Source organism: Euleptes europaea, chromosome 4, assembly GCF_029931775.1.
Source record: "Euleptes europaea isolate rEulEur1 chromosome 4, rEulEur1.hap1, whole genome shotgun sequence".
In the NCBI taxonomy this organism is placed as follows: Eukaryota; Metazoa; Chordata; class Lepidosauria; order Squamata; family Sphaerodactylidae; genus Euleptes; species Euleptes europaea.
This window is the reverse complement of record NC_079315.1, coordinates 108,596,897-108,615,658: the sequence shown is the minus strand read 5'-3', so window position 1 is coordinate 108,615,658 and position 18,762 is coordinate 108,596,897. Positions and strand designations below refer to the sequence as shown.

General features: G+C 46.6%; 1 protein-coding gene across 1 annotated transcript; it reads left to right on the top strand.

The window, feature by feature from the left end:
* Positions 1-1,011: 1,011 nt before the first annotated feature.
* Positions 1,012-17,429, top strand: LOC130476272 (asparagine--tRNA ligase, cytoplasmic). Its single transcript, XM_056848186.1, has 15 exons — positions 1,012-1,066; positions 2,897-2,979; positions 4,281-4,346; positions 4,452-4,544; positions 5,824-5,913; positions 6,513-6,591; positions 7,666-7,736; positions 7,896-7,982; positions 9,912-10,133; positions 11,352-11,551; positions 12,441-12,576; positions 13,957-14,070; positions 15,267-15,398; positions 16,419-16,550; positions 17,268-17,429. Exons 1-15 carry the CDS (start codon positions 1,024-1,026, stop codon positions 17,397-17,399), a joined length of 1,680 nt encoding a protein of 559 aa, XP_056704164.1. The 5' UTR covers positions 1,012-1,023; the 3' UTR covers positions 17,400-17,429.
* Positions 17,430-18,762: the final 1,333 nt, after the last annotated feature.

Here is an 18,762-nt window from a genome sequence, read left to right as displayed (position 1 = left end):
CCTGAGGAGGGCGGGGTTTAGCCTACAGTGCCATAGGGTCCAATTGCCAAAGCGGCCATTTATAGCAGGAGATCTCCTGCTACTACCAGGAGGTTCGTAAGAAAAAATAGCACTCGACTGGAAAAAAATTGCAATACTTATATTACACAATAATAAAGTAATAAAGTGACAACAGTGAAAATCACAATTGCAATACTTATATTACACAATAATAAAGTGACAACAGTGAAAATCACAATTGCAATACTTATATTGCACAATAATAAAGTAATAAAGTGACAATAGTGAAAATCACAATTGCAATATTACACAATAATAAAGTAATAAAGTGACAACAGTGAAAATCACAATTGCAATACTTATATTGCACAATAAAGTGATAAAGTGACAACAGTGAAAATCACAATCGCAATACTTATATTACACAATAATAAAGTAATGAAGGGACAATAGTGAAAATCACAACTGCAATACTTATATTACACAATAATAAAGTAATGAAGTGACAATAGTGAAAATCACCAAGTGATTTTCACTATTGTCCCTTTATTACTTTATTATTGTGTAATATAAGTATTGCAATTGTTTTCGAGTCGAGTGCTATTTTTTCTTACTAACGCCCCGTTGTAGCACAGGTGTGATTTTCCTTCTAACTACCTGGAGGTTGGCAACCCTACCCAACAGCAGTATGAAAACGCAACTTGGAAAGCAACGCGTCTCTGTGCTTGGGCAGAGTGCAGTTTATTTTTTTATTATTTTTTTTTTAAAGGGGAAGCGAGCTAAATGTCCCACACGAGGCCGGACCTGAAACCGGCCGCAGCCTCGCGTGTCCTACTCCTGGCCAGGCTTCCTTTTTCCCGGGCGGAGGGGAGGGATGGCCCGGCTCAGCCTCGCTTTGCGGCGCCGCGCCTGATGCAACCCGGCTGTCATCGGGCGTCATTGCAGGGGGAGTCGCCGGACTGCGGAAGGGGCGGACCGCAGGGAAAGCGCCCGGCTCTGCTCCCCGGCTTTGGCTTTGCAACCATGTCTGCGGTGATCATTGGGGAGGCGGAGAGGCTGGCCTTGGGTGAGCTCGCAAGGAGGAAGGCAGGCTCGGGGGATTGCCCTGCCCTCCTTGGGGATCTGGGGCTGGGACCCCTTGAAAGCATTGGGGGGGTTGTTCTCCCATCCATGGGGCTGGTTTGGTGCTGTATGGCCCAGTGGGGTTGCAAAGGGCTTGCTTCGGCCTTTGCTGCATTGCAAGCGGATTGCCCTGCCCTCCTTGGGGATCTGGGGCTGGGACCCCTTGAAAGCATGGGGGGGGGTTCTCCCATCCATGGGGCTGGTTTGGTGCTGTATGGCCCAGTGGGGTTGCAAAGGGCTTGCTTCGGCCTTTGCTGCATTGCAAGCGGATTGTCGCTGCATTGCAAGCGGAATGCCCTGCCCTCCTTGGGGATCTGGGGCTGGGACCCCTTGAAAGCATGGGGGAGGGGCGTTTGTTCTCCCATCCATGGGGTGGGTTTGGTGCTGTATGGGCCAGTGGGGTTGCAAAGGGCTTGCTTCGGCCTTTGCTGCATTGCAAGCGGATTGTTGCAACGGATGGATTAAATATGGTGTGTTTTATTTTTTTTAGCGACAGTGATGCTCCCGGTTTCTTTAAACGGTGTGTGCTGTCTACATGGAGAGCCCCCTCCCCCCTTTCCGTTTGAGCTGCATGAAGAAATGGCCTTGGGCCATTGATGCATGGGAGGTTTTGCCTCGGATTTGCCACTCTTTAGATGCCTATTCATATTCTCAGAACTCAACAGTAAGCCCCCCGTGCAGAGTTTGGAGAATTCGGATGGGGGAAATGTGCATCTAGAGGGGGGAAATCCGAGGCAAAACCTCTGGTGCATAAGTGGCCGAAAGCAATTGGGATATAACTCGCAGCTGTTCAAAAAGCGAGAGCTCCCTGGACCTGCCCTTTGGTTCTGGGTTGCTTGGAGAAATCCCCTTGGAAAGAGGCTTGGGATTATTGTTGCATTATTGTGGGGTGGGGGCGTTTGGGGTGGTGATTCTGGCCACGCTTTTTTCCTGCCTGCCATCCAGTTCTGGGAAATGATGCAAGAGACTCAGTGCTGAGCTGTTGATCAGCTGGAGGGGAGTGGGGTGGAAAAGGGAGGCGGGGGTCTCCCATGACAGGTGTGAATCTTCACCTTCCGCTTCTGTTGCAGACTGGCTGGCCCCTTGGCAACCTGTTGGGGGGGAATGACCCATCTGCAAGCAAGGGGGGGTGTCCATGGCTGCATGGGGGGGGGCGGGGAATGGCTGTTTCTCTCAAATTTTCTGGCCGTACTGTGGTAAGCTCCCCACTGGTCTGTTTCTGTGAAAAAGAAAACAAAAACATATATTCACACAAACCTTACATAAGGTGTATCCAACCTTCCAAGAAGTGCCTGACGTTAACTGCATTCTACATCAGCTAGGATAGTGTAAGAATCAAACTTAAAAGACCACATTATAAGAAAATTCTACTCTAATCAAAACAAGATAATTGACCTGATCGTCTGAGTTAAATCCTACTTATTTCGCTAATCCTGAACCTGTAAGCTACACCTTTCTTTTTTTTATTTTTTAAAAAGCCTGGCCTTTTAAATAATGTTTGTATATGACAATCTGCTAAATCATACATTGATGCTTTATAGCCATTTAACAAATCTTTAAAGTTATTCCAGTTATTTGCTTGCTTGTTTATTCTATCAGTGATTAATTGCTAATTATAAAGCTACAAAATAAATTGCGCTTGAGCAAACAGTCTGTACATTTGGAAGCTCAAACGATGTCCAAAAAAATCAGGTTGCTGTTTTGTCTGACTTGAGCTGTGCATGAGAGCACCTGTAACAGCAGCTAAGACTCGTGTCTCTGTGTGCTTTCACAGGAGAGGTGTATGTCTCTGACCGGGAAGGATGCGACTCCTCTGGAGATGGAACGAAGGAGAAACCTTTCAAAACAACTTTGAAGGTACAATCTTCACAGTCCAAGTTTCCCTGTCAAATTAACTAACAATGAATCAGCACCTTTTACCTAATTTGCGCTGTGATGTGAATTCTGTTTTAAGAACATAGGAAATGCCCTTCTGGATCAGGCCAGTGGTCCATTTAGTCCAGCATCCTGTTTCACACTGAAGTCAACCAGTTGACATAGAGGGCAAACAAACAGGGCATAGATGCCAAGGCCTTCCCCTGATGCCTTCTAACACTAGTATTCAGTGGTTTCCTGCCTCTGACTATGGAGGTTCCCTTTACTTACCATGCCTAGCAGACATTGATGGACCTCTCCTCCATGAATTTGGCTAATCCTGTTTTAAAGCCGTTTAGAGAGCCAGGTTAAGAGCGGCAGAGTCTAATCTGGAGAACCACTCCTCCACATGGAGCCTGCTGGGTGACCTTGGGCCAGTCACAGCTCTCTCAGAACTCTCTCAGCCCCACCTACTTCACAAGGGGCCTATTGTGGAGAGAGGAAGGGATTGTAAGCGCATTGAGACTCCTTAAAGGTAGAGAAAAGCGGGGTATTGACCCTGGTGGTCCCTTCCAATTCTATGATTGTGAAAACCAACTCGTCTTCCTCTTATGCTTGAGGTCATCACTGCATCCACTGGCAGTGTATTCCATAAAGTAATTAATTGTCAAGTAAATAAGTATTTCCTTTTTTCTTTCCTGGATCTACTGCCCATCAACTTCGCTGGGTTCTTCCAAGTCAAGCCTTATTGGAGAAGGCGGAAAAAGTTGTCTGTCCCCTTTCTCCACCCCATGCATAATTTTATAATCCTCTGTCGTGTCCCCTCACAGTAGTCTTTTTTTTTTCTAATTTGAAGGGTGGCCTCATACAGCCCCTGCGAGTAGTTCCACCTATACTTGGATATGTTCTCCATAGGAAAACATAATATGCAAATGGGGTGACCAATCAGTTGTAGACCTTTCATCCTCACCCTGTGTAGATGGAAAATTGTACTCCATAATAGTTTACAGGGACTGACCCAATGTTCAGGAGTGCCGGATTCACACATGCCATTTGTCTACGTGGGTGTGTGCTTGAGGCCTAATATAGTTGCTTGCCACGTACAAGCAGGGTACTGTATGAATCCAGCCCATAGATCATAATTAGGAGACTTCCATACAAGAGGTTAATAAGGAAGTCTTTAAGCATCAATTATCTTTAAAACAAACAAATCAATTATCTTTAAAACGAACAAATCAATTATCTTTAAAACGAACAAATACCTACACTCATATTTATCTTTTTCCCCCCTCTTCCGTCTAAAGGCTTTGCTAGAGGTGAGCAAGGAGCCGTTTCCTACAATCTACGTGGACTCAAACAAAGAAAATGAGGTGGCGTACAACCAAATCCTTCTGTCTTTTATGCAGAGTCAGGTTTTCTTTTCCCCACCAAGCCCCCCAAAATAATCATTGCTGTTTCTGTTTTCCTCTGCTTAGAGATGGGCTGTTATTTCCAAGACTCAGTTCAAGAATGTGAGAAAACAGTGGCAGAGAGAACAGTCCAAAACTGAAGCTCGAGAAAAGAAAGAGGTAGGTTGGGACACAGGATGGGTTCGTATCAGAATTGTCCTTTTTTCAGGCCCTACCTTCAAGGCACGTTGGAATGAATTCTTCCAATTTTTTCCTTCATGATCTTTGGGAAAGAGACGCCGACTTTGTCCAAACGACTTGGATGAGCAGAACTTTAACTCTGGGGCTATTATGTGCTGCTTCACATTGTGCATGTTCATTTATCTGGCAACTGTGGTCTCAAGATGAATGTGTGGACAAGGCCTGACGTTGGCCATGGAAAACTTACTGTGTGACTTTGCACTCACTCAGATTCTTGCTGGAAATGAGCTCTTAGGAGATCAAAAATCTAATTAGGCTGCTTTGCGTCTCTTTACAAAATCAGTCTCTGCATCCATAAGGGCTGGAAACTGTTTTAAAATGGAAGCTAAGTTTTATTTCACAGTATCCAGCCTGTATTTAAGGTTGACAATGAGGAAATTGAAATTGTTCAAGACTTTCTATTCCTTGGCTCCACCATCAACCAAAAGGGAGACTCCAGCCAAGAAATCAGAATGAGAATGAGACTAGGAAGGGCAGCCATGAAGGAGCTAGAAAAGATTTTGAAGTGTAAGGATGTGTCACTGGCCACCAAGACTAGATTAATTCATGCCATTGTATTTCCTATTACTATGTATGGGTGTGAAAGCTGGACAGTGAAGAAAGCTGATAGGAAGAAAATAGATTCCTTTGAAATGTAGTGTTGGAGGAGAGTGTTACGGATACCGTGGACTTCCAAAAAAAAAAAAAAAATCAGTGGGCTATAGATCAAATCAAGCCTGAACTGACCCTAGAAGCTAAAATGACTAAACTGAGGCTATTGTATTTTGGTCACATCATGAGACGACAAGAGTCACTGGAAAAGACAGTCATGCTAGGAAAAGTTGAGGGCAGCAGGAAAAGAGGAGGACCCAACAAGAGATGGACTGACTCAATAAAGGAAGCCAAAGCCCTCAATTTGCAAGATCTGAGCAAGGCTGTCAAAGATAGGACATCTTGGAGGACATTGATTCATAGGGTCACCATGAGTCGGAAGCGACTTGACGGCTCTTAAAACACGCATGCACACACACCCTGCATTTGACTATTCAGATTCTTCTAGCATAAACCTCCTAGAGGGCAGTCTACACCACACTTGAATGGGGTTGCAAGATTTCCACTAATTGGAATTGTTTTGGATTGCAGTCGACATTATTTTATTGAAAATGCATTATCAGAATAAATTACCACTTGTTTTAATATATATATATATATATATCAGGCAGAAGATGCGCTGCGACGTGAAAAAAACTTGGAGGAGGCCAAGAAGATTGTCATTGAGAATGATCCCAATCTCCCAGAGCCTGCATGCGTGAGTAAAACTTTTAACATTTAAAATTAGATCTCAAAAATGCAAATATCTGTTTTGGAACTTGTGCGTGTTCACAGGGAGGGGCTGTGGTGATAAATATGACCTTTGTAAAGGCAAATAGAGTCATATTATCAGAAGCTATGTAGGCATGTGGTAAAGCGTGTCATAGACCAGGGGAAGTTCTGCCACAAGAACTCTTTTCCATCTTTAAGATGGGTAGCCATTCTGGTTTGCAGCAGGAGATTCCAGTCCAGTAGCAACTTAAAGACCAACAAGATTATCAGGGTTTATAAGCTTTCGAGAGTCAAAGCTCCCTTCCTCATATACCTTTGACTCGCGAAAGCTTTTATCCTGGAAATCTGGTTGGTCTTTCAGGTGCTACTGGACTCAAATCTTGCTGTTAATCTATAAGATTCCTGTTTAGTTTAGTTGCAGAAGGCTAACCAGAGTATACCCTGGAATGTGAGATACTCTGAACTATGGCAGGATAAATTCCATATGCAAAAGAAGTGTTTTGGTGGTTCTTGATTTGCTGTTAAAACTACTCGTATGGTTTTACCTATACCACAATTGCTGAATTTTATTTTTTTGTCAAATAGGTAAAGATCCGTGCTCTAGAAGCCCACAGAGGGAAGAGAGTGAAGGTTTTTGGCTGGGTCCACAGATTACGTAGGCAAGGTGAGCAGAACATCAACAAGCACCAACTCCATGTAGGAAAAAGAGAACTTTTTACCTCAGCGGGAGCGGAGAGAATGTAAACTACAGATGAGCTGATCCGATGACGCTCATGGCAGAGAGGGGATTTGAACCTTCTGCATCTCTCCAAGCCTAGTCTGACTCACTAAAAGCTACACCAGAGCTCCCCAACCTTTCAAAGCCTGTGGGCAGCTTTGGGATTCTGACACAGTGTGGTGGGTGCTGCCACAAAATGGTTGCCGCAGGAGGTGGAGCCAGCCACAAAATGGCAGCTGCAGCTTACCTTCGGTCACACGTTGAAGATCCTCATGCTGCACAGCCAATAAAATCTCCAGTAGCCAAGCAGAAGCCATGGGCAAAAGCCCCAGCTGCCCCCTCCCACTTTCTAAAAACACTTGGCGGGCGCCAAGAACGGTGTTGGGGACCCCTGTACTACTCCATACTGTCTCTCATAGAGGCTTAAAATAATTCCAGTGCCATTTTCCTTCCTGCCTTGGTAGTCAAAACTAACTAGGATTAGTTTTGGAATACTTCAGTTGATGGAGGATGTCACAATAATTTGCGCCCCTTACTTTGTGCTCCATTGGCTGCCTAGAAGATCGGTCCTTATGAACAAAACACCTACACTTGCCCCCGCTGTGTTTTTGTATGGCTTTCCTGGAAAGTTGGACCCAAGAGTCTTCAATCAGGAGCCTCTGTCTCTGGGGTAGAAGAAGAGTTGGTTGTTATATGCCGGCTTTCTCTACCGCTTAAGGTTGAATCAAACTCCCTTCCCCTCCCCACAACAGGACACCCTGTGAGGTAGGTGGGGCTGAGAGAGTGACTAGTGCAAGGTCACCCAGCTGGCTTCATGTGTAGGAGTGGGGAATCAAACCCGGTTCTCCACCTCAGAGTCCACTGCTCCAAACCACCGTTCTTAACCACGCTGGTAGAAAAGGCCTATAAACCCCCCCCCCCCATCCAGCCTGTGCATAGGGAGAAGGAAGCCATTCAACCAAAGAAATGTCATGTTCTTAAAAAGTTAATCTCTCTCTCCCCCCACCGTTCTCTGGCTAGGACGAAATCTGATGTTTATCGTGCTAAGGGATGGCACAGGCTTTCTCCAGTGTGTCTTGACGGATGAACTGGTAAGCCACTCTTGATATCCCCCTATGAAGCCCCAGGCTCCTTTGGTCCTTTTGGTGGCCACACTGGAGGAAGAGAGGGTTTGCTCCTCTTCTTCCCCTCAAATCCAAAGGAAAACCTTGGAACCCCCTCCCAGGCTGAACGATCTCTGTCCCTCCTAGTGTCAGTGCTACAATGGGGTCGTCCTCTCCACTGAGAGCACCGTTGCCGTCTATGGAACGCTCAGCCTGGTCCCTGAAGGCAAGCAGGTGAGCGGATGCTTGGCTCTCATGGTGACTGGGCTTTTGTTGTTTGCTCTGGGGTGCTACTGGTTAACGTTTGGTTTTGGAGACAGTATTTCCAAACTGGGAGTATCACTATCTGCTCCACTGTTCCGCTCCCTAGCCAAACAAAACCAAGTAGGGTGGTGTAGGGTGCTGATCATCTGAATTCTCTGGATGCCCCATTTCTCCTCCCCCCACCCCTAAGTCGTTTAATTTAATAACTACCAGGCTGGTTTTTACTCCCCATGAAGAATGTTTTTTTCAGCGATGAACACAGTTCTGAATGTGTTCTGTCCCTCAACACACACACTTCACTTTCTCATTGCAAACTATAAACTTTTTTCATAAATTCCACTAATTAGTCCATACGCTTTTCCACTAAACACTAAAAAAAAAACCTTTCTGTAGTTTGGGGAATGGGTGCTGATGTAAACCAGCAGGGGGAGGTCTTGGAGAACACGATACGAGCATATTGACATGAAAAATAGCCAGACCTCTTTAGTAATAAGCCTGCACTTAGTAATACGCTGATGCTGTGATATTAGACAAGGTATCAAACGTGTAATTTGTATGGGACATTTGTAAAGCCTCAATTCTGAATCATGGTCTGAAGAGACAGATCTGCTGGTTCATTACCAAAAAAAAAAAAAAGGCAAACGGAAATAGTACCATCATGTCTTTTCTATTTGGACCAACTAGAGAAGTTTTGAGTTAGCTATTGAGTCTTACAGACCTCAGACGGTATTCAAGCAAAAGAAAAAGAAACAGAGTGGTGAAAGTGGGAAGGGAGGGATGGAGATTTTTCTTCTGCAGGTTGCAGTTTCAGTATGCTGACTGACCTGGATGGCCCAGGCTAGCCTGATCTCGTCAGATCTCAGAAGCTAAGCAGGGTCAGCAGCCCTGGTTGGTATTTGGATGGGAGACCACCAAGGAATACCAGGGTTGCTGTGCAGAGGAAGGCACTGGCAAACCACCTCTCTGTTAGTCTCTTGCCATGAAAACCCCAAAAAGGGGTTGCCATAAGTCGGCTGCGACTTGACGGCACTTTACACACACACACACATGCTGACTGAAGGAGTTCTTTGCAGACTGACTTCTTCAGTTTCTGCCTAGTAGAACAGATCACAGGCTGTGCCATAGCTTGCTGTCTCTGTAGGTGTTTTTGCTGTTGCCCCTGAACAGAGGCTACGCTGAAAATGCATCAAACTCATTTCAGTGAACTGCTTTCTAGTAGCCGTTAAAGTGTTTCCCTCCCTGTTCTGGTTGCCGTCTTCTATTTCTCACTTCTCCAGTTTTTTTTTTATCATAGCTATCTGGGATTCCATACCATCCACTCAAGAGGGACCTTAGCATAACACTTTGCATGCGGAAAACCTTGGGTTCCTTTGGGGGATTTGGGTAGATAGCAACCTGGGAGAGGGCCTTCTTGGTCATGGCACCAGAATGGTAGAACTCCATCCAGAGGAATCCTTGTCTGTCCCCTTCCATCACTATCTTCTGCTGGCAGGCGAAAACGTTTTTTGTTTGTTGGGCATCCCCTCTGTTACTTCTCTTACCCACCTTGTGTTTTAATAGCTGGGGTTTTTTTAATGCATGTTTTGTTTTGGGTTTAAAATTGATCTTAGGATGAATTTGTAATGTTCCGCTTTTAATTGTTAGCCTCTTTGGTGACCCAGTTTGGGGAGATAGGTGGGATATGAATGTTGTAAATAAATAAGGATCTCAGGTAGCAGGTGTTGGGAAAGACCATTCTCTGCCTGATATCTACTCAGGCTGGCAGCAGCTTTTTGAGATAACACTGACTTGTGTCACTGGAGCATCAAGCCCGGTATCGAGCATTTGCATGGCTCCAACCGAGTCTGTCCCTGGGGGGAGTTCTTGAGCTTGTGCTCTCATCCTGCTAAAACCTTACAGGCTCCTGGAGGCCACGAGTTGTCCTGCGACTACTGGGAGCTCATTGGCCTGGCTCCGGCCGGTGGAGTCGATAACTTGGTCAACGAAGAGTCGGACATAGATGTGCAGCTGAACAACCGGCACGTGATGATTCGAGGGGACACCCTGACCAAAATCTTGAAGGTGCGCTCCACGGTTGTCCAGTGCTTCCGGGACCACTTCTTCGACCGGGGCTATTACGAAGTAAGTGTTTGTAAAGGGTGCTTCTGCACCCCGGAGGTTGTTTATCTTCTGCTCCAGAAAGAAAGAAAGAAAGAAAGAAAGAAAGAAAGAAAGAAAGAAAGAAAGAAAGAAAGAAAGAAAGAAAGAAAGAAAGAAAGAAAGAAAGAAAGAAAGAAAGAAAGAAAGAAAGAAAGAAAGAAAGAAAGAAAGAAAGAAAGAAAGAAAGAAAGAAATTTGCTGTCGGTTAGAAAGCCATCTTCAGATGTGGAGAGATTGCTGTACCCTGTGCTAAGACAGACCTGCTCTCTGTCCATTCCATACATTATCTGTAAATTGTAAAGAGCCAGCATGGTGTAGTGGTTAAGAGCGGTGGTTTGGAGCAGTGGACTTTAATCTGGAGAACCAGGTTTCATTCCCCACTCCTCCACATGAGCGGCAGACTCAAGTCTGGTGAACCAGATTGGTTTCTCCACTCCTCCACATGAAGCCAGCTGGGTGACCTTGGGCTAGTCACAGTTCTCTTAGAGCTCTCTCAGCCCCACCTACCTCACAGGGTGTCTGTTGTGGAGAGGGGAATGGAAGGTGATTGTAAGCTGGTTTGATTCTCCCTTAAGTGGTAGGGAAGGTCGGCATATAAAAACCAACTCTTTTTCTTCTTCTACTTGCCTGTGAAACTATTCCCCAAATATTCCTTTATAATGCCTGGACAGCTCTGCTTTTATTCTGTGTTCAGCATACAGAATAAAAGCATTAGATACTTTTCCAAGCTGTCCATACATACAATTTCTGAGTTATTATCTGCAGCCTTGATAGCTAGATAGTTGGTTTTAAACATGAATGTTAAGATACTTGCAGTATTGAATCATGCCCCCTCTGCCAAATTCAGCACCTATAAAGTAATTCTACAAATTCACAAGATTTAGACCTATTTATTTATTTATTTATTTATTTATTTATTTATTTTAGACTTATACCCTGCCCCTCCTTGGGTCACAGGGCTAACAGTGGCTCACAACTCTCAATAAAAAAATATATCAACAAAGATAAAACATACAAAATCTTTAAACACAATCCGTAAGATAGTATCCTCACTCATTTATATCTCTTCTGAAGCCATGAGAACTAGACAAAAATTGGGATTTTCATCAGATTCTGTACTGTGAGGCAACACCTGATACATCAGTTCCTTGGAGACCAACTTCTGTGATAAAGGTATAATGTACATTTTTTCTTTTCTAGGTCGCCCCACCAACGTTGGTCCAAACGCAGGTTGAAGGAGGCTCGACTCTCTTCAAACTGGACTACTTTGGGGAAGAGGCGTATTTGACGCAGTCGTCCCAGCTGTACCTGGAGACCTGCATCCCTGCCTTGGGGGACACATTTTGCATCGCTCAGTCATATCGAGCGGAGCAGTCTCGCACCCGCAGGCACCTGGCTGAGTAAGAGCACGCTTGGGGAAGAGGATACGTCTTGTGTGGTACTGTCAAGCAAGCAGCCAGATAATAGAAGGGACTGAACGTTCAGCCTTGGCTTTTCCCTGGCTTTGGAGGGCTTTGAGGCCTAATCTTGCAAGGGAGGTGCTTTCATCCGCTCTGTATGCAGGACGTTCCACGTTCAATCCCCGGCATCTTCAGCTCAAAGGATCAGGTAGTAGGTGATGTGAGAGAGCTCTACTTGAGACCCTGGAGAGCGGCTGCCAGTCTGAGTGGGCAATAGTCAGCATCAGTGGTCGGCACTGTGATTGGAGAACTAGGGCCTGCCAGACATCGGGCTGTATCCAACCAGTTTTCCTGCTTGTGAAAAAGGGAGGGAAGATGGCTCTGCTGGGAATTATGGGACGCACATTGACAAACGTCTTGTGGGACAGGGCTGTAGTGTAAGCAGGAGGGTTGAAAAAGACTTGAGCAGGAAAGCTGGCTGGGGTTTTTTAAACCTCTTTTTTTTTACCTCATTTATACTTTGCCTTTCTCCCCCGTGGGGACCCAAAGAGGTATACATTGTTCTCCCCACCCCCATTTTATGCTCACAACAACTCTGTGAGGTAGGCTAGTTTGAGTATGTGTCTGGCCCCAGGTCTCTCAGCAAGCTTCCATGGCAGAGTTGGGATTTGAACCTGGGTCTCCCAGATCCTGCTCTGACATTCTATCCATGAAACCATGTTGGGTCCTACCCATCTGGTCTGATGGTCCAATACAAGATAATATGAACTGGTATCATCTGCGGCTTTTCCTGCAAAGCTGTCCCGTAGCTGAGAAGGAGAGATTTGGCAGAAATATCCAGCAAGTTCTCATTCTGCTTGATTCTGAGGCCCTCCGTTTTGTCCTGCAGATACACGCACATCGAAGCGGAATGCCCTTTCATCACCTACGAAGACCTCCTGGACCGTTTGGAGGACCTCGTCTGCGATGTGGTGGACCGAGTCCTGAAATCGCCCGTGTCGGCCTTGGTGTACGAGCTCCACCCGGTAAGCGAGGGAAAACAAAGTTCTCTTTGTTCCTCTCGATGGTCGGGGGCAGTAACATCTATTCCCAGTGGGACTGCACAGTTTTGCTGCTTTGGTGTCTTCAGGGAAACCCCCACACACAAACTGCAGAACCCCGGCATCTTGCGAAGGATTATGGGGGACATTGTAGGTCTAGGTGAGGCACTTGGTAGGGGTATTTACTGGCCAGGCCTGTTCTGATGCTGCTTTGTTCTCTGCTGAAAAAGTAACTTGAAGTGGCCCTCTTTTCTCTGCTTTTTTAATGATTTGAAAGGCATAAAGAGCGGTCAGCCTTTTCCCTGTTTCCCCAGCCCCACCTTCTCACCTGATACTGGACTTGTCCCCTCAGCCAAACCTGGCCTTGCCTTGAGTCTCCTCAAATTAAAATAGGATCTCCAGGCCTATAGAAGGAGACTGTCCTAAGCCAGTGTACGTATGGACACCTAGAAACTCTGTATTGCCTCCTACCATCTTTCTCTTCAAAATTTGGCTTTTGGTGGTGGGGAGAGCTTCATGATCTTGCCCTGCCTACAGCCCCGGGGCTCGATTCCAGAGAGGGCAGTCATTTGTGTCCCACCACCGACACGTGCCTATCATTGGTGATTTGGCCAACACCACAGTATTTTGCTCAAGGGCAGCTCTGGTTTGCTTTTCAGTTTAATTCCTTAGATCAGGGTCCCCAATGTTTTTGTGTCCACTGGCCCCTTTGGAGTTCTGACAGAGCGTGGCCGGCACAGCCACAAAATGGCTGCTGCAGGAGGCGGAGCCAGCCACAAATAGCTGCCTCAGCTTACCTTCAATCACACAGGGAAGTTCCTTGTGTTGTGGTGGCAGCTGCTGCTAAAGCAACCTTTAAAAAAAAAAAAAATCAGAATCAGAAGCCGTGCTGGGCCGAAGTCCCACCTGGCCTCACCCACTTTCTAAAAACATCTGTTGGGCCCCAAGAAATGTATCAGCGGGTACTGTGGCTGGGGTATGCTCCCTTGGCTGCCATAGGGACAAGGTAAAAGGTAAAGGTGGTCCCCTGTGCAAGCACCGGGTCATTCCTGACCCATGTGGTGACGTCACATCCCAACGTTTACTAGGCAGACCATAGGGAGAAGGGCAGGGAAAATGGCTGCCATGTGGGTCCAAGTTTTCTTGCCTGCGCAGTAGCCCTCTAGACGTTGCTATGATCTTTCTTGAAGACAGGCTGAGGAACGATTGGAGAAAAGTTCGGGACAACTCGGGAGTTGCGCAGATGCACCACAATGCTGTAGGGAAGCCAGGGAGGGGAAAAGCTTCCCAGCAGCATCCAAACCAGGGGCAATAACTGATGTGGAAAAGGTCACAGCCTCACCCGCCTGCCCTGTCTCAATGCAGGAATTTCAGCCCCCCAAGCGACCCTTCAGGCGAATGAACTATGCAGACGCCGTTGTATGGCTGAAGGAGCACGACGTGAAGAAGGAAGACGGCACCTATTATGAATTTGGAGAAGTAAGGAGTTGGTGGTGGCTGCTAGAGAGCTCAGCAGTGATAGAATCATAGAGTTGGAAGGGACCACCAGGGTCATCTAGTCCAACCCCCTGCACAATGCAGGAAATTCACAACTCCCACACCCCCAGGGACCCCTACTACATGCCCAGAAGATGGCATAGATGCCCTCCCTCTCATCATCTGCCTAAGGTCATAGAATCAGCATTGCTGACAGATGGCCGTCTAGCCTCTGCTTAAAAACCTCCAGGGAAAGAGCACTCACCACCTCCCGAGAAAGCCTTTTCCACCGAGGAACCGCTCTTTACTGTTAGAAAATTCTTCCTAATGTCTAGACGGAAACTCTTTTGATTTAATTTCAATCCGTTGTTTCTGGTCCGACCTTCTGGGGCAAAAGGAAACAACTCGGCACCCTCCTCTATATGACAGCCCTTCAAGCACTTGAACATGGTTATCATATCCCCTCTCAGTCTTCTCCTCTTCAGGCTAAACATACCCAGCTCCTTCAACCTCTCCTCATAGGACTTGGTCTCCAGACCCCTCACCACCTTTGTTGCCCTCCTCTGTTGACTGAGCGGCACCCGGGTTTCTGCGGCCGGACTGCAATACAGCTGAATGCATGAAGCAGTGTGTGTGTGTGTGTGGGGGGGGGGGTGTTGAAGCAGCCGTGGTGGGAGGGGAAGGTTTAAACAACAGCACCACCCAGCACTGTACCTGTGGTCTAAATCTCATGCCCTTGTGGCAGCTGCTGTTTGGATACTTTAATTACAGAAATTTCCTAAAATAAATATTAGCCCTGCTGGGGGCTTTGTGTGACTATCTCTGCTGACGTGTACAGAACCAATCTCCGGTCTGGCTGGGAAGCAAACAGTCCTCCTTCCCCCTTTGCCACAGTGATGTTGCCATGACGCAGTTGAGAGGGTTGCCTGCCGCCCACTCGAGAGCATTTTGGGTTCAGGCTGCATTCCACAGTTTGGGGCTGCGGTCAAAAAGGGGGCTGTAATGTGTTGGGCTTCCAGACTCCAAAGAGTAGGCACCCACATCGCTGTCTTTGCAGATGAACTGAGCTTGACGTGGTTCAAGAGGTCACTTTGCTTTAAGGAAGGGCTTGGAGGGGGTGGGAGTGACCTGGGGGGGGGGGCAGGGCCGTTCCCCCCGATGGGGGGAGATGAGCCCATAAGCCTTGTTTTCCATTGTAGGACATCCCGGAGGCTCCAGAGAGACGCATGACAGATACCATCAACGAGCCGATCCTGTTGTGTCGATTTCCCGCTGAGATTAAGTCCTTCTACATGCAGCGCTGCCCAGAGGATTCCCGCCTTACTGAATCGGTCAGTTTGTATTCCTTGCGAGTGCAGCGTGCAAAGTACACGAAGCTCTGAAAGGTTCTTGTCTCCCCACCCCTATAATTGGCTTTCTAGTTGCATCCCATAAACAGGCATGAACGCAGAGGTTAGGAACTGGTTAGATGGGCTTTGTTGGCCAGCGGTCTGTAACCCAAGTAAGCAGCTGGATTCAGAAGTTCGAAACATTCCTTATCTCAAAGCCAGCCATATCTTGAGATGGGCTTTAGTGCTTCTCTTTAAGCGTCGATTTACGCACACGAATCCTCCTCCCTTGATGGACAAGGATGGAATCAGGTAGCTGCAGAATGGGGTGGTGGGCAGACTGAGCTGGTTGGACCTGCGAATCCTTGGATCATAGCATGCTGCCCTGTGTTCAGAACTCCATACAAGTAGCAACAGAAACCCACTGGGGAGAAGACTGCTCTGATATCCTCTGCCTCATTTTGTGTAAGCAGGGAGCAATCAGAAATAAATTGTGCCCCCCCCCCATACACACACCCCTTTAGCAGGAAATGAGACAGTCAGGAGTTCTCCTGCCTCATGTCACGTGCAGATTAGCTGTGGTGCCACCAAAAGGCAGGTGTGTTCTTGAGGTTGCCACTCTAGGTCGGTTCAAACAATCCACACTCATTTGCCTGACTTGCTCACATAATGTGTGAATGGCATGGATGGTGGATGCTGCTAGTAGCAACTCCATGATCACAAGCCCAAGCCCTTTTTCTGGCAGTTGTACCTCCTCCGTTCATGGTCACTGTTGCCCATTGAACGTGTTACGTTGCTCCATCTGTCTACAAACCTAGGGACAGCCATGGGAAGGAAAAATGCACACCTTTCCATCAAACCTTTTGGGAGACTCAGCTTCACAGCACACTGAAGCTGCCACTCCATCAGACACTTCAGCTATGCACGAGGTCCCAGACAGGGCTTTATGAACTGGAACGGTCTCCCCTGGACTAAATTAATTCTCGCTGAGCTCATGATCTTATTCCTTCTTGCCTCTCTCAGGTTGACGTCTTGATGCCCAACGTTGGTGAGATCGTCGGCGGTTCAATGCGTATTTGGGACAGCGAAGAGCTGCTGGCTGGGTACAAGAGGGAAGGCATCGACCCCACACCTTACTACTGGTACACAGACCAGGTGTGTAGGATTGTGTGCTGGTGGCTTTGTGCGCTTTCTGTCCCAGGAACGTGGCAGGGCTGGAAAGCAAAATGCAGATCAAGACAAGGAACACGGCAACTCGCGTTTAGAAATGCTTTCTAACCACAACTCTGGCTTGAATGTTGCAAATCATGGATGGTTTTGCATGCTCTGCAGCTAATAGAAGAGCAGGAGTGAAAAGTTTAACCGCAGATCATTATGACTAGCTTGGAAGAACTGGGTTATCCACATCCACCAGAAAGCACCTAGCTGAATAGAAAAATAAAGATGAGATAATATTATCGTGTCCCCTCCCGCCATGTCATTCAAAAGTTCATGGCTGCTGTTCAGTTCCAACACTCCTAAATAATACGATATAACAGTTTGCCTCAGTCAGCCAACTTGCTAATAAGTAAAGACCTCTTGTGGCCCTGAGAACTTCCTTAACAGAAGGCACCCATTGTGTGTCTGCATGTTTCACACTTTTTGCCTAGACTCCTACCGGCTGACTTCTCTGAGTTACTCTGCCGTGTTTCTTTATTGGGTGCTACTGAAGTTGTATAGTTCAGCACAAGATGCGTCTTAGTCTCAGGTTTGCTTCTGTGTCTGCTCCAAGGTGCCCCTTATTGGGATCATGCCACAAGATGGCTGGAGCCTGACTACTTCTGCTTCGGCCATCTCTAACGATGTTTCTCTCTCTCTTCTTTGGCTTCGCAGCGTAAGTTTGGCACCTGCCCTCACGGAGGCTATGGTTTGGGCTTGGAGAGGTTTCTGACCTGGATTCTGAACAGGCATCACATTCGGGACGTGTGTCTCTACCCACGCTTCGTCCAGCGCTGCAAACCCTAGTAAAGGTCTTCTGGACAAACTCTAGCCTAGCAAAACTCTAAAAAATTTAAGAATGCATTTCCTCTTCCTTCCATCTGCATTCAAAAAAGAACAGTCACCTCTTTTTCCTCAGAAGAAAATGTCTTCACTTTACAGTGGGTATTAAATTGAAGTCTGGCGACTTTCCAAACCTTCACGTCTTGGCCATTCCCTCTTTCCCACCGTCTTTGAGATTTGTGCCTGTTTGTTGCCCTAGATGGATTTCCAGTTTAAACTCTTCTACTTGAGGTGTCAATCCTAGTCCACATAAAAGAAGCAGGATATATCATTAACTACATGTCAAAGGAGCTGGATTTGGGAACCTGACTTTTCGTTTGGTAGAATATCAATAAACAGTGGAGTACTTGCATTTTCACAAATGTCAAATTAATTGTAACACCAGATATATGAATTAGAATGTTTAGAAAGCTTTGCATTTACTAGTAAAGAGCAGTTCAACCAGGAAGGAATAAACTTGGGCTTAATCTTTTATGTCTCAAAATAAGCTTTCAGTATGTATTCTTAAAGGGAGAGGCAGGGTTCACTGTACATTTAGTTCTCTGACTTCTTTCCTCAGGACCCAACCTGGGCAGCTTGCCTTTCTCTCTTCAGATTTGTAACAGTTGTGCATGACCTGTTCACAAACACAGTCTTATCTAGCACCAAATAGATTCATGGATTGTGAGTAACCGTTCTTCATGATTGTTCCAAAGTTGCACATTATCCTGTCTTCAAATTTCTACAAAGCAAGGGGGCCACTGTAGTTTCTGGGCATGTTTTTTCTGCTGTTTGAGCCAGTCTGCCCGCATAACAGAAGCAAGGAATTGTGGTCCGTGCAGTGGCCGGTATTAGCATCACACCCTCCGCATCAGGTGGCGTGTTGCCATTTTGTTCTTGATTAGTTACTAAGCGAAGTTTAAGAAGAAAGAGAAAGAAGAGTTGGTTTTTATATGCCGACTTTCTCTACCACTTAAGGGAGACTCAAACTGGCTTACAATCACCTTCCCTCCCCCTCCCCACAACAGACACCCTGTGAGGTAGGTGGGGCTCAGAGAGCTCTAACAGAGCTGTGACTTGGCCAAGGTTACTAGCTGGCTTCATGTGTAGGAGTGGGGAAACAAATCCAGTTCACCAGATCAGCCTCCGCCGCTCATGTGGAGGAGTGGGGAATCAAACCCGGTTCTCCAGATCAGACTCCACTGCTCCAAACCACCGCTCTTAACCACTACGCCACGCTGGCTCTCATTTACAACAAAGTAACATTTCTCCAGAAGTCATCAGTCTTTCTGTTTCCCCCTGTTAGACCGAGGTCTTGAACAATAAAACCATAAAACTTAAATAAGAC

Excerpts from the sequence above, each read along its gene's own strand:
- LOC130476272 (XM_056848186.1), top strand. The coding sequence starts at position 1,024 with ATGTCTGCGGTGATCATTGGGGAGGCGGAGAGGCTGGCCTTGG. Across the intron at positions 4,545-5,823 it reads AAGCTCGAGAAAAGAAAGAG|GCAGAAGATGCGCTGCGACG; the intron begins GTAGGTTGGGAC and ends TATATATATCAG. Across the intron at positions 12,577-13,956 it reads TGGTGTACGAGCTCCACCCG|GAATTTCAGCCCCCCAAGCG; the intron begins GTAAGCGAGGGA and ends GTCTCAATGCAG.